Source organism: Aotus nancymaae, unplaced genomic scaffold, assembly GCF_030222135.1.
Source record: "Aotus nancymaae isolate 86718 unplaced genomic scaffold, 86718_ANA_hifiasm-v0.15.2.pri h1tg000012l, whole genome shotgun sequence".
Taxonomy (NCBI): domain Eukaryota; kingdom Metazoa; phylum Chordata; class Mammalia; order Primates; family Aotidae; genus Aotus; species Aotus nancymaae.
In genome coordinates, this window is record NW_026988423.1 from 7,062,524 (window position 1) to 7,077,884 (window position 15,361).

Sequence of the window (15,361 nt, forward strand, 5' to 3'; positions counted from 1 at the left end):
AATTGAGTATATCTTAAGTCTTTTGGCTTCCTGTGAACTTCTTCCATTGACAGTTTCTCTTACCACTGAAACATCAACTATATTGTTTCTGCTTTATCTAATACTCAGAAGCAAAGAACCTATGTGACCAGTATCAAATTTCATTTTTTAGTTCTGACACCTAAAGTCTTGCTGTTCTATCCTCAATGCTGTTAAAAACTTCTGAGGTTCCAGTTTTGTTATATGGTGACTCCATTGGCTCCTGTCTTCCTCAGTCTGCTCCTTCTTGGGTAGCTTGGGAATTCTGTGCTATGGTGATATGTCTGGATACAATTTGTAAGTCAGCCTACACAGCCAGACCATGTGGCTTAAAGTAATTTTTATCCATCTTATTTTTTACTCTTAGGCAATGCGGAATATCAATCCCAGCACAGCAAATTCTCCAAAATGTCAGGTAGGCTCTTATCTGATGTTTTAGCACTGGAAAAAAAAAAGATATTAGGAAAGAGAAACTTATATTCCAGGGTCCTGTCCTTATTGGACATTAGCCCAGAGTATAACTTTGAGCCATCTTTCTACCAACATACTCAGGTTAACATTGCCCTTCCAAGAAAGTCTACACAATCTGCCCCCTCCCTGCTCTTCCTAGGGAGTTTCTGTTTGATTCCGTGGAGGTCTTTTTTATTCTGTATTTGAAATGTATTGTGTCTCAGTTGTACATCCTATCAGCTTCTAGGTATGCCTGATTTTTACTATAATAGCTTAAAATAATATGTGTAATGATTTAAAGAAATTAATAAATTGAACAGTAACAAAAGCAGTACACATTACTTACTTGGGTAGGCTAGTTTAGGAAATCTTGTTAAGAGTCATGATGCTATGAGGAAGAGAAAAATTCTTTTTAGTGGACATTCCAAAGAAAAAATATCAAAATTATCAGGAGAGGATCTGCCTGGATGGTGTTTCAAGCTTTCTTGTTGGCTTTTATCAGGATTCTCTCTGATGAACCCCAGGGAGCCCTGGTTGTTTAGGCATCTTATTTAGAAGGAAAGATTGTGGCCATTTTTTCTTCTAACACAGGTACTTGTCTGACTCATGGGAAGAATCTCATTTTTGAAACCAAAAAGATTTTATGTGTTTGGGGCAGACAAGATCAGCAGAAATTTGGAGCCGGAGAATCATTGTACTTCTCTTGGGGCAGAAGCAACCATAAAATGCCTCACATTCTATGTAGCTCATTCTATACTAGGTTAAATAAGTGCATTGTTTCAGAATCTGCTGTAGAAGTGGGAGTTGACAAAATTCTACTCATTTTGGATACTGGCAAATTGTCCATTGGAGCATCATGATGTTAAAGTCAGATACAGTCTTGATAGAGACCAGTTAATTTTATGAAAGGGAAAATCTCTATTCTTCTTTATCTCACAAATGCCTGCATTTAATCAAAAGTCCAAGCAAAGGATAACTCCTAATAATCCATCTTCCCAAAGTTGAGCATAGACGTTCTTATGATGAAGGAGCACTAGTACTACGTTTGGCTGTGAACTGCAGCATGGGATTGGATCTTTGTAACATGAAGCCATATTTTCTTTGCCATTTCTCTGAAGTGTTTCTGAAAGAAGACTTTTATTCATGATAAATGAAATAGAAACTAATATAGGAGCAGAAATTAACTCAGAGGAGATTTGGATTCAGGTAAAAAGTCCTCCATGCCAAAAAATGTTGAAATTGTTTCCTTGTTTCTTAAGGTCTTATACCCTGAATCCAGTAAATTCTTCTTGATCTTTATTTCATACTTGAATAGAAAAGTAAATCGTTACTGTTATTAAAATTATCAGGAATTCTTAGATTTTTTAAAAATAGTAAAGCTTTAGAAAAGGTGAGGCTTATTAGTAGTAAAACTTCTAAGATACGGAGATTAGAGGTAATTATTTGATTTGCCCAGATCAGAGCAAAAAAGTTGAAAGAGGTTTTTAAAAATCTCCTTTGCATGTGCTGGATATTAAAATATTGGTTTGTTATATATGCTTTAGTTGTTAATATATAATATTTACCTTGCATAATTGTGGTAAATTATCAGTAAATGTACCAAATTCCAGTCAAGGGTTATATTTGAAATAGCTCAGATCAAGAAATCTGGTGGTATTTGTATCAAGAAAGCATGCGTATATTTTTCTCATCCTATTGTTTTCTAAAGAACATTAAGGTAGATGTCAGGAAATAGATCACAAAGAAGAGTCATATCTTTTTTTTTTTTTTTTTTTTTTTTTTTTTGAGACGGAGTCTTACTCTGTCACCTAGGCTGGAGTGCAATGGCGCATTCTCAGCTCACTACAACCTCTGCTCCTGGGTTCAAGCGATTCTCCTGCCTCAGCCTGCAGAGTAGCTGGGACTGGGATTACACGCACCCGCCACCACGCCCAGCTAATTTTTTGTATTTTTTAGTAGAGACGGGGTTTTACCGTGTTAACCAGGGTGGTGTTGACCTCCTGACCTCGTGATCTGCCTCCCTTGGTCTTCCAGAGTGCTGGGATTACAGGCGTGAGCCACCGTGCCCAGCCAGAAGAGTCATATCTTGAGTGAAGATGGCTTTAAATAGTGTTTCTCAGGATAATCAAGAAAGCTAGAAAGGACTTTTCAGCCCCAAAGAACAGAGTATATAAAGACATCAGTCAGTATCTGAACACCAGACACTGTTGTTCAAAGTTACTGGTTTTTTAAGTTTTACTTTTCTAATAGATACTAATGCAGCTGACAAGCAATAGTGAGGTCAGTGTCATTTTGTAATCTTATACCTCATATGCTGTGGGATGTGGAAAGCTACCCAAACTTCAGAATGCTTATTATGAATTAATGCAAAAGCTGTCTTTAAGTACTTCCAGTAGGATTAACAAATCATGTGCTGTTGTAGGGTGTTGTGTTTGTATATACTGATGTCAGTATGGGTGAAGTTAATGAAAAATCCTAAGATCCATAGCCCAAGTGATGTCAAAATGTAAATTTTGAAAAATAAAACTTTAAAGGCATTCATATATCTTCTTAATTAAATATGGAAATTACCACCTCTATTACATTATGTTGGCAGAATTTTGGAAAAATTCATCCTTACAGAGCTTAACATTTTAATTTCCCTTTGATGTATTCATGATTTTTATGTTTCAAAAGCAGTTTACATTCTCAAGAAACTTTTCAAAACTGTAAACATCTTTGCCTTGTAAGATTGAGCAGTTAATGATATTTTCTAGTCATATCTCTTTGTTACACATCAGTGCTCCGTTGTAAATTGGAGAGACCTTTTGAGCCAGTGGGTTTAGGAATGCACTCTAGCTGCTGTTTCAAGGTCTTTTGAGAGAAGCACTTAGAGGAAAGATAGTCTCCCCTGAGTGTGAGCACATCTACCTTCTCTTATGCTTAGGAATATGGTTCTTGGGCTGGGCACAGTGGCTCACATCTGTAATCCCAGCACTTTGGGAGGCTGAGACAGGTGGATCACCTGAGGTCAGGAGTTCAAGACCAGCCTGGTCAACATGGTGAAACCTCATCTCAACTAAAAATAGAAAAATTAGCTGGGTGCCTATAATCTCAGCTACTCAGGAGGCTGAAGCAGGAGAATCACCTGAACTTGGGAGGCAGAGGTTGCAGTGAGCTGAGATTGTGTCATTGCAGTCCAGCCTGGGTGACAAAAACGAAACTTCATCTCAAAAAAAAAAAAAAAAAGCTGGGTGCAGTGGCTCACATCTGTAATCTCAGCACTTTGGAAGGCTTAGGCAGGTGGATCACGAGGTCAGGAGTTCAAGACCAGCCTGGTCAACATGATGTGAAACCCCATCTCTACTAAAAATACAAAAATTAGGCATGGTGGCACATGCCTGTAATCCCAGTGACTCAGGAGGCTGTGGCAGGAGAATAGGCTTGAACCCGGGAGGCAGAGGTTGCAGTGAGCCGAGATTGTGCCATTGCACTCCAGCCTGGGTGACAAGAGCGAGACTCCGTCTCAAAAAAAAGAAAAAGAATATGGTTCTTAATATCTGTGGTGTGCTAGTGTCTATGAGATGTCTGTCATCAGTAGCTTTCTCACTCACTGGTTCCAGTTAAGCCAGTTACTCTTCCATTAGCTAAGTGCACTCTGCTGCCTTGTTGCTGTTACTCTGCTCAAAAGCTTTTACCTGTAGTGAAAACCTTGCTTATCCCCTTTTTTACCAGTAAAGATTCTTCATTTCTCTTTGAAGACTTCGGGTGAGATTTATTCCTAAGTTCCCTTATCAGAATTCTTGAGGCAGGGCACAGTGGCTCACACCTGTAATTCACACACTTAGGGGGCTGAGGCAGGCCAATCATCTGAGGTCAGGAGTTAGAGACCAGCCTCCCCAATATGGTGAAACCCTGTCTCTACTAAAAATAGAAAAATTAGCTGGGCATGGTGGCATGCACCCATAGTCTTGACTACTCAGGATGCTGAGGTTGGAGGATGGCCTGAGTCTGGGAAGCAGAGGTTCAGTGAGCTGAGATCATGCTGCTACACTCTAGCCTGGGTGACACAGTGAGACTCTGCCTCAAAAAACATAAAGAATTCTTGAAACTTCCCAGAAATAAAAATAAGACTGCTCTATAAAGATGTCTTAACTCAGTAGCCCATGTAATTCCAATTTAGGTGGTCAAAAGTATGATGTGGGATTACTTTTGTTTCTGGGCAAGTAATTGCTTCAATCTGCATAGAAATTGCAGCATAAGTATTTTGCAGCTATTGAATAATGTATAGTTGCCATTCCTTATGGGTAGTAATGAATAGACACCCAGGTCAGTGACTGACTTAATGAATGATAAAGCCCACAGTATTGCTGTTGAGGATATTGTACTGCACCATTACCTCTCAATAGTGAAGAGGTTCAGTTGTTCACAGTTTTAGTTAACAAGAGCAAAATAATACCACTGTTCGGAGCCATGTGAAACAATTGCCAATAATAATTTTTTCCCTGAATTTAGCAAAAATAAAGTATTTGGCTTTTTTCCCTTCAAACTGTCTTTCATGTTAGCACACTCTAGAAAGCTGTTTCAAAATCCTGTTAACACTTTTTCTAACATCTTTCTCTTTGAAGTTCTAATATTAAATAAATCAGGTTTATTTGAATGTTTTCCTGTGAATATATTTTATATTTTATTTTTAATGGGTTAAAACTTATACAAGTTGAAAACTTTGCATAAGAGGGAGGATTTACCCTCATACTCTGCATACTTTTAATTGATTATTTCATTTGTTTTATTAAACTTGCCTCTTCCTTGTTATTTGAACAGTGCCATAATAACTTTGAGTCCGTGATTAAGTAATACAGATTACAAAAGACCTAACTTCAGACGTCTTTTAGATAGAGTGTAGAATCCTAGGATAATGCTGGGAACACCAAACTGCCATCCTGTTTTAGATGTGACTTTTCAGAGTTTAAAATTATCATATCATAACTGTCCCAAAATCTATGGGTATACTTTTTTAATCAAAAAAGTTGTTCTGAAGTTAAAGCTTCTTTGGTAAATGGCATGAACATTAAAAATATAAAGCATTGGCTCAGTGTTTTAATGACTCCAGAAATAATAAAATGTTCTATGACAGTTTAAAGCTGTGTTGGAAAATGGGGTATGGCCAGACCCCTATCTTAAACAGTCGGAAGAAATGGCACTTTTTTTTCTATTTTTAGAATTGGTGACATAAACTGCTATCAGTAAGACAAACTATTTACAAGACATATATTTTTAGAGTTCTTCTGCATTTCTAAATTTGGATTTCCAGTTCACTATGGTTAACCTTACTTAAACAAATTGATTACCACCCTCCCCACAAAAAACCCTTTACACTGTGCCATCTATTATCCAGAAACGGATGTACTCTTATATAATGCAGTATTTGCTAAAGACAGAATTGCTTTAAGAAAGTAATATTGACTAGGTGGTTGGCTCAAGTCATTAATTCTTATGTTAATTATTGTGTATATGCAATGAACATAATATGTTTCATTGGGTTCAGTAAGGAAGATAAATTATTGTTGATAAAGGAAATTGCTAGACATGGGATAGGGAAATTACATATATTTATATAAGAAAACAGGCCAACCCTTTCTCCCCTTCTTAACATATGTCTTTGTAGTTCAATCTAGCCAAAAAACAGCAACCTCTACCTCCCACACAAACACACAGGCGCAAACCTGCACACACTCGAATAACGAAGGTTTCAGGAGGCAGATCTTAGAAGTGACATGGAAGTTTTGGAATGTATCCTACTCTGGGCTTTACCTACTCCGATTTTGAAGGAGAGTGACCATGAACTTAGACAGTTGAAAAAGACTTTTCTCCTATAAGGTGTCCTGCTTCTAGGGAGTAACAAGTGAAGCATGTGTTTCCATTGTGCGTAAGCTTTATAATTCCTTGTATTCTTAGCAAAGGATTGTAAATGTGAAAGTAAAGTAACTGCAGGAAACGAAAAATTTTAGATGTAAAACAGTGAAAATTTGTTTCAGGGTTATCTAGACATTTTGCTAGTTACTTTAAAAAAAAGATCTTAATATGGATAAGCATGAGCTCAAATTAATCTGAATTTTTAATCAAAATATATTTTATATAAAGTGTCCCTTTTATTACACTTAAAAATAAGCCTATATATATCTTATACCTGTGTAAAAAAATGCCAAATATATTTCAATAATTTTATCAAAACGCATTTTCCATGAATATCAATATTATTTCGTAATTGAGTAAATCTGGCACAGCTCTTTTGTAGACAATCCAATTATGTCCTGAGCCATAAGCCTTGGGACATAATTGGATTGTCTACAAAACTGATTTCATTTGAAACATTTCATGTTGAAAGTTACGTCTATCTCTAAGACGTTTTTGGATTATTCTATACTGAACACAATGCCTAAAATTAGAATATTGGACTAAAAATACAAGTTTGCTAAACTTCTGTTTTCCCAAAGGTAACTAGGATAAATAGTTTGACAGACTTTCAAAACTGGGGAAATAAGTTATAGGACATTCAGCCAAAACATAATCATGCTTCTGTTGTGTATTTCAAAGGTCAAATAGTTTTTTTCTAACTGAAGCAAGTATTTTTAGCTCATTTTCTTCTGTAATAATACAAAAATGTGGTAGCTTTTCCCATTGAGCTTGTAAATCTTAGCTAATCTGGGACACATTTGGAATCAGAGCTATCTGCGCTATAAGTAAAACCAAGGATTCCAGTTTGTTCTGGAGGAAACTTTCCAGGGTGGTTCATAAAAGAGTTTTCCTGCTTTATTTAGTGGACTTTTATGGAACCAAGACCCAGCCATAAGCCATTGACCTTTCTTACATTTCTGTCCTTTCATGTAAATAGCAATATAATTTCCCAGAGGGCAAAAAAGATGCTAAGATCATGTATTTTTGGTAGTTAAGGTATTTTGGCCTTATATAAAATTAATACCTTGGTCCACATCATTTAGAAAAATAATGAGAAAGGCAGTAAAAGTAGTAGTTTGGAAACACTAAGAACATTTTTAGTTCTTTTTAGTTTTTAGAGTATCCAAGAGAAATGAAAGCATGTGTCTACACAAAGCTAAAATGTAGAAACAACCCAAATATCAGCAGATGAATAGATCAGCAAATGTAATATATTCCTACAGTGGAATACTGGCTAGCAATAAAAAGGAATAAACTGTGGATATAACATGAATGCATCCCAAAATTACCACACTATGTGAAAATGTACATGCTATATGATTTTATTTTAGAAAATTATATAAAATACCGACTAATCTATAATGACAAGAAGTGGATCATTTGTCTCTGAAGGTAGGAGCAGGGAAGGTGAGAAGTACTGGGAGAAAATTTTAAGGAGGATTATCTTTTTTAAAATTTTTTTTTGAGATGGAATTTCACTGTTGTTGCCCAGGCTGGAGTGCAATGGCGCTATCTCAACTCACCGCAACTCTGCCTCCCAGATTCAAGCGATTCTCCTCCCTTAGCCTCCGAAATAGCTGAGATTACAGGTGCCCACCACTTCCAAGCTAACTTTTTGTATTTTTAGTAGAAACAGGGTTTCTCCATGTTGGTCAGACTGGTCTTGAACTCCCAACCTCAGGTGATCCACCCGCCTCGGCCTCCCAAAGTGCTGGGATTACAGATGTGAGCCACTGCACCCAGCCGAGGATGATTATCTTGACTGTAGTGGCAGCTTCACAGATATACACACATTTCAAAGCTCATCAATTCATGTACTTTATGATTTATTGTACATCAGTTAAATATCAGTAAAGCTTTTCAAAATTTACTGGGAATATCTAATCAGTTGTGTTTGCTGTAACTAAAAGTTTCAAAACTCAGCTGAATATTCATACCTTTAGTATGCTATCCATAATCTGCATATATGTTATTTGTATCATTGACCTTGTTACATTATACAGTCATCCCTTGGGTGATTGGTTCCAGGAATTCCCCATGAATACCAAAATCCTCAGATGCTCAAATCCCTCTTATAAAACGGCATACTATTTGCATGTAACCTACATACATCCTCCTGTATACTTTAAATCATTTCTAGATCACTTAATACAATGGAAATGCTATGTAAAGAGCTGTTATACTGTTATAACTGTATTGTTACACTGTATTGGTAATAATGATAAGAAAAATAGTCTATACATGTTCAGTACAGACACAACCTTCCATTTTTCTTCTCTAATATTTCAATTCATACTTTGTTGGCTCTATGGATATGAAAGGTTGACTATATTTTTCATGCAGTATTCTTCCCTATTTGATTAATAATACACAATCTCTCCTGCCACCAGTAAGTAGAGTGGCTTTTTTTAATTATTATTATTCTTTAAAGTCTAGTTGAGGTGAATCCTTAGGTTACTTACTCTTAGTCATGACTCAGATACAGGTTTGATGAGAAAAGTGTTTTCATAGCCCTTCAAGGGGTCAGATATCTCTTTAGGTAACGTGGAATGATTTCCCTACTTACTGACATCTCTAAGGTATCTTTCTTTATAAATCTGCATAGTTGGTTCTGCACTGTCTGTTAATACAGAAATTAAGTTGTTAAATGAACTAAAAAACAAAAAATTCACAGCTTTGAACAAACATAGTGGCCAAATTCAAAGCAGCAAAAATACGGAGTCTAGTCTGCACATGATAATAGTTTTGTAGTTGTTGTTGTTTTGAGATGGAGTCTCGCTCTGTCTCCCAGGCTGGAGTGTAGTGGCGTAATCTTGGCTCATTGAAGTCTCCACTTCCTGGGTTCAAGCAATTCTCCTGCCTCAGCCTCCTAAGTAGCTGGATTACAGGCACATGCCACCATGCCTGGCTAATTTTTGTATTTTTAGTAGAGACGGGGTTTCACCATGTTGGTCAGGCTGGTCTCTAACTCTTGACCTCATCATATGCCCACCTCGGCCTCCCAAAGAGCTGGGATTACAGATGTGAGCCACCGTGCCCAGCCTATGATACTAGTTTTAACCTAATAAAAAGTAGGAATTTTATTTAAAAGGCTAAAATAAAAAGTTGTAAAATTAATAGGAAAATTATATCCAATTCAGTTATCTTAGTTACGACTTACAGGTAAGTGTCATATATTTGCTTTGTGATACAAACACGAGCATACCTTCTTTGATAAAAAGCAAATGAGCGGCTTTAGGATATTCTCAAATATTCCCATGTTTTGTCACAGAACCCTAAGCATCAGCCTCATCCAGAGCCTATAGTTTTATTCATTTTAAAGTTTATTGTTAAATACATCCTCATATTTTAAGAGCACTATAGAGTCTTTGAATAATTATAAGTTGTTTTACGCTCCAAAGTAATCCATTCACTCTGCCCTTAGGGGACACAGAAGAAATAATTACAATATTGTCTGATGAGTGCTATGTTCAGGGTGTCAAAGACATATGTATGTGTCTAATCCAATCTCAAGATTGAGATGGGATCACCACAGACAGTTTATTTGAGAAGGTAGTGGCTTCACCAGGTCTTTATTATGGAAGAAAGGCATGGCACTAACAGGATGTGTGTCTTACAGACAGACCTACAACGAGTTAGTATCATTGTTTTAAAGTCACTTCTCACTTTGTAAGATGAGGATGGAAGGAGTCAAAAGTAGAAGATAGGAAAGAAATAAGAGGGTTCCCCGTAAGACTGCAAGAAAAGTTATGAAGATGAGTGTAAATGAAGTTACTTTTGAGGAAAGCAGGAAGAGGTGGCAGAAGGGGCCAGAAAAATCAAAGATTATGCCTGATGGCATCAATGTGTTTTGTGTTGTTTTTTTGTTTTTGAGACAGAAGTCTCGCTCTGTCGCCCAGGTTGGAGTGCAGTGGTTCGATCTTGGCTCACTGCAACCGCCGCCTCTTGGGTTCAAGTGATTCTCCTGCCTCAGCCTCTGGAGTAGCTGGGGCTACAGGCATGCATCACCATGCCTGGCTAATTTTTTTGTATTTTTAGTAGAGATGGGGTTTCACCATGTTGGTCAGGCTGGTCTCTCAAACTCCTAACCTCAAATAATCAGCTCACCTCGGCCTCCCAAGTGCTGAGATTACAGGCATGAACCACTGCACCCAGCCAGTGGCCTCAATATTCTTAGATAGATGGGAAAAAAATAGACATAGACATCATTGACTGGGCATGGTGACCCATGCCTGTAATCCTAACACTCTGGGAGGCCAATCACTTGAGCTCAGGTGTTCAAGACCAGCCTGGGCAACATAAATTGAGACCTTGTCTCTACAAAAAATTTGGAGGAAGAAAAAAGAAAAGAAATGGGCTTCCCTGAATAGGGACTTGAGAGAGTATGCCATATTTGGAGAAGTGACCATAAGGATGTGAGAAAGAACTGATCAAAAACAAATAAACAAAAAACCCAATAAATGGTACTAAGGGTCCATCCAAAGCCAAAGACCATTAATTTGTAATGACAACATTCTGGATACTTGTGAGATTTTTTTTTTCTTTTCTCCTAGCATTTCTCAGCAATCCAGTATAAAAACAGAACAAACACACTTTGGCATTGATTTGGGGTTGGAATTTTCTGGGCTGAGATAAAATTATATGTACATCAGGAATCTAAAAGGGGCTTATGCTGTTTTGAATGATCAGTCATGAATTCAAGCTTGTAGTGAAAAAGAAAAATAAGATACCAGAAGAGAGCCAATAGATTAGTAAGGAGAAATGGGCCTGGAGTCTCTGAGGTTGGAGGGCTGGTAGAGTCGACGTGAGTTTATGCAGGAACTGGTTAGAAAAAAATGTGAGGAGAAAGTGGGATAAGTGCATCTAAGATTTTTGAGAGAGAAGTTTCTAAGCCAGTTCCAGAGTATGATTGAAGGAATTAAGGATTGAAATACAGTGATGAAGTGGTCAGTATCATTTCAGTATAAAGGCGATCCCGGCATTTCAACAATTGGTTATAATATGGGTTTTATGCATGGATGTTATTTCAGTGTGATGAATGCAGTTGGAATGAAGTGAAACACTGATTGTCATCTCAAAACATGACTTAAGATTTTAGAGTTGGTTTGGTATCAAATAACAAAATCTTGGTGGCTGTGCAGGTGGGTGATTGAGAGGGTTGGAGATGAAGATCCCTGGAATCCAGAAGGTTCAGGAAGCTGTCAGATTAAGTGAATTGTCCATTTAATACTGAAGCATGTTAAGAGGCATGGAGAATACTTGGAGTGGCAAGAGGGTTTGACCAGCTCCAGAATTCTCTCATATATAAGATGGAGTAGCTAATAAATCAATAAATTGAGTACAAGAAGCAGTTAACCTTGCAGGGAAGACAGGCAAACAATTTTGGCATTTAGCCAGGTCCCTAGGTTCCCTCTCAGAATATATATGTATTTTTTAATATATAGGATTGAAAAGAAGGAATTTGGTTGATACAGTTGAAAAAATGTTAAATAGAAAATTGTAAACAACAAGATCTAAGGCTGAGTGGCTCACACTTGTAATCCCAACACTTTGGGTGGCTGAGACAGGTAGATCATCTGAGCCTGGGAGGTTGAGACCAGCTGGGCAACATGGCAAAACCCTGTCTCTACAAAAATACAAAAAATTAGCTGGGTGTGGTGGTGCGCAACTGTGGCTCCAGCTACTCAGAGGCTGAGTCAGGAGGATCACTTGAGTCCAGAAGCTCCAGGCTGCAGTGAGCAATGATTGCACCACTGCACTCCAGATTGGGTGAAAGAGTGAGACCCTGTCTCAAAAAGATTTAAAAAAAGAAAAAAGAAAAAATCTAGAAGCACATCTTGTAACTACTGTAACATTGTAATAGCAGTGATCATAAATGGTATTTTAAAATATTTGCAACAACTATGATATGATATGAAAACATCTATATGTTCTATTGGTGAAAAGTTAGGTACAGTGAATACTAATGGTGCATACTACATTGGAGAAAATGTTGATAAAGTTAGCGAAAATGTGTAATTATTTTTACTCCATCCAAGTTCAGAGATACTCTGAATTCACTCATGGTCCTCTGGGTAAGAAACTCTGGTTTAAAGGATGATCTATCCAGAAGGCATAAACCTAAAGGGAAAGAAGTAGTATTTGCGTGCAGGAGAATTTTAGTTTAGAAGTGGCAGTGGAGAGCTCGGAGAATTTTTCCATACTTCAGGACCCCATGGTGACTGTGGAGGTGAGGGCTGGAAATGGTGGGGCTTTGGCTCAGAAAGCTGTGTGGAAGAATTGAGGGAGTTAGGCCAGTGTCCTTTGCGATAAGAAGCTGTATACATTTCAAATCAAACCCAAAAAGTGGAGGGAAAGGAAGCTGATGCTCTAGTAGAGATGATGTTTACAGTAGCTGGAGAGGCACAGTGAAAATTCTTAGGAGGGTAAGAAACAGTGAACAGATAAAAAAGCAGAGAAAAAGGTCAGAGTAGTAATGAGGGTGCTAGGGATGGGTTACAGTGAGATGAACTGTTTTTGAGGTCTTGGGCAAATACAGACTGAAACCTGGGATGTTTGAAAGCCTGTGAAGGCAGGCCTTCTGGAACCATCAGAGTAGCAACCCACGGCCTTTGCTCAAGTTTCCAGGGAGAATCCCGCTGAGAAATTGCTGGATGTCCTGAAGAAATCCCCATTTTAAATATTATGGTTGTGGTGGAGAAGCCTTGGGCTTGTGTTTTTACTTCTGATGTCTTTTTTTCATTTTCCTCCTCTCTCCCTGCTAGAGGATAGAACATACTCTATCCACTCAGAATAGAAAAATTTGAAGTCAAAATGAGACACTTAATAGCAAAGTGTGAAATAGTTTTGGGGGTTGGGGAAGGATTGGTGTCTTGCAGTAAAATCATCAGATGATATTTCCTACTATGTTTGTGTGGGGAGGTTCCAAACACACAAAACCATATGAGAGTTGGTGAGTAAAAACAAACTTTAAGAATTACTTTGTAAAGACCAGACTTGCCATTTTATAATAACCCAAAGGAGGATTTGGGAGTATCTGCCAGAGTAAGGAAAATAACAAAATGAATCTAAGTAGCAAAATATATATGGGGGTGGTTAATATAACTAGACAGACTTTAAATGTATGTAACTTAATTTTTAGTCATTTGAAATGGATAGAAGAATTAGATCATTTTGATTGGGAAATGTATTAACTTTAAAATTGATGTTTTAAATATGTTTTTAATCTATCTGCACAATTACACTGATGAACATTTTATTTATTTAAACCTAACAATAAATTTGTTAATCAGTAGATTGATTCTCTTTGGCTTTGTTTTATTTTTAATTAGGAGTTAGCACTGCGTAGCCAGTTACCAACACTGGAGCAGGACGGTGGGACTCAAAATCCAGTGTCTTCTCCCGGGATGTCTCAGGAATTGAGAACAATGACGACCAATAGCTCAGATCCTTTCCTGAACAGGTTGGTGAGAGTTGCTACTGGTGAATATCTGAAAAGGATCGTCACTTTAAAATCATTTTACTTCGTACTTGTAATAGGCTATTTGGAACATCTGTGTGGGCCAAAAACCGTAACTGTAAATGAATGTCTTTGTGAAAAGCAAGTACATGAAGAGTTGAGGATTAAAACTTGTCTTTTGTGAGAGGAAGTGAGCTGTTCAGACTTGTACCAGGGATACTTACTCAAAGTCACAACGTGTTTGCTTCTGCCTGTACTGTTGACTAACAGTTACTTAAAATTACAGAATCATGAAAGAACATGTGAATGCCTTTCTGTGAAAGTGAATGAATTGCCTGTTAAACCTACTTAGGATTGCATTGTAAGGGTCATTGGAAGGAATTTTCCACATAGCTTTTCAACCTGAAACGTTTCACCCAGCAGCACTATAAGGCTTCATGTTCTTAAGAAAGCCCACGGAGATAAAATGTAAGGTCGTACCTCTTTCAGAAATGCATTAAGATTATGGCAGTATTTGAAAATAACGTAGCTTAGGGATGCTTCTTAGTGAGTTACCACAAATCCTGGGTTTCAGACAGATTGCAGTATTATATAAACTGCTATTTTGAAGTCTGTGAGCTGAAACAGGTCATATTCTTTGCCTAGGAAGCCATTTAAGATTAAGATTTAACTAAAACTTACTCTTCTAAAGTTGTAAAATATCTGTGGAGTTTCAAACTTTTTAAAATATGGGAATACGTTGTGGTTTGGATTCCTTTTCTAACCAATTTAAACAACACTTACCTAAATATTTAAAGGTACTTTGTGTTAGGAAAACTATTACACCGCCTTTCTGATTCTCCCCAGTTGAATTGGAAACTTAATAATTCTAAGAGAAAATATCTTACCCTGCTAAAAATATTTAGTGCAATAGAATTTACCATTTACCCAGTTTTTAAGATTAGTGCTGGTGGCCTAGTTGGAAGGTTTGATTTTGAAAGCCATCTAAAATATATTTTAAGTTTGTATTTACTCTTCTGACATACAGTTTAAATTTCTGTCCAAAAGTAAGTGTATTTACATAAGATTATAGTTCTAGACTTAAACTGAGGCTAATTAAGAAAGGTCATAGCCTCAGAACTTTATTTTTTCCAATAAGGAAAATTTCATATTCATGTAATTCCAGTACCTGTCTTGTTGAAGGACCAATATTAATACCAAGGATAAAAATTAGACCATTTTAAAAGTGAATAGGCTGCATATCCTTCTGACAGTCATTTATAAAGATTTTTTCTTAAAACTTTGGTGAGACCTGGGCTACAATTTGATACTCTGTTTTCTGGGAAGATCAGATGGCAGATATCAGTGTTACTAATCTAAGGGCAGAATTATATATCCATTCTCTGTACCCCCAGTTTCTAAAGCATACATCTGACTTTGACTTTTTTTTTTTTTTTTCCACCGGGCACGGTGGCTAACACCTATAATCCCAGCACTTTGGGAGGCTGAGGTGGGTGG

The 15,361-nt window shown here is 37.2% G+C and overlaps 1 protein-coding gene across 12 annotated transcripts in view; it reads left to right on the forward strand.

Moving 5' to 3' along the window:
* The window catches only part of YAP1 (Yes1 associated transcriptional regulator), a 126,415-nt gene that overhangs the window by 101,917 nt on the left and 9,137 nt on the right, over positions 1-15,361 (forward strand). For 6 of the 12 annotated variants that reach the window (XM_021671720.2, XM_021671723.2, XM_021671708.2 and 3 more), the window contains 2 exons: positions 386-433; positions 13,737-13,867. In XM_021671720.2, the coding sequence (XP_021527395.1) occupies positions 386-433; positions 13,737-13,867 (179 nt within the window). The remainder of the gene's footprint in view (positions 1-385; positions 434-13,736; positions 13,868-15,361) is intronic. The other 6 variants (XM_021671724.2, XM_021671710.2, XM_021671725.2 and 3 more) reach the window with 1 other exon arrangement.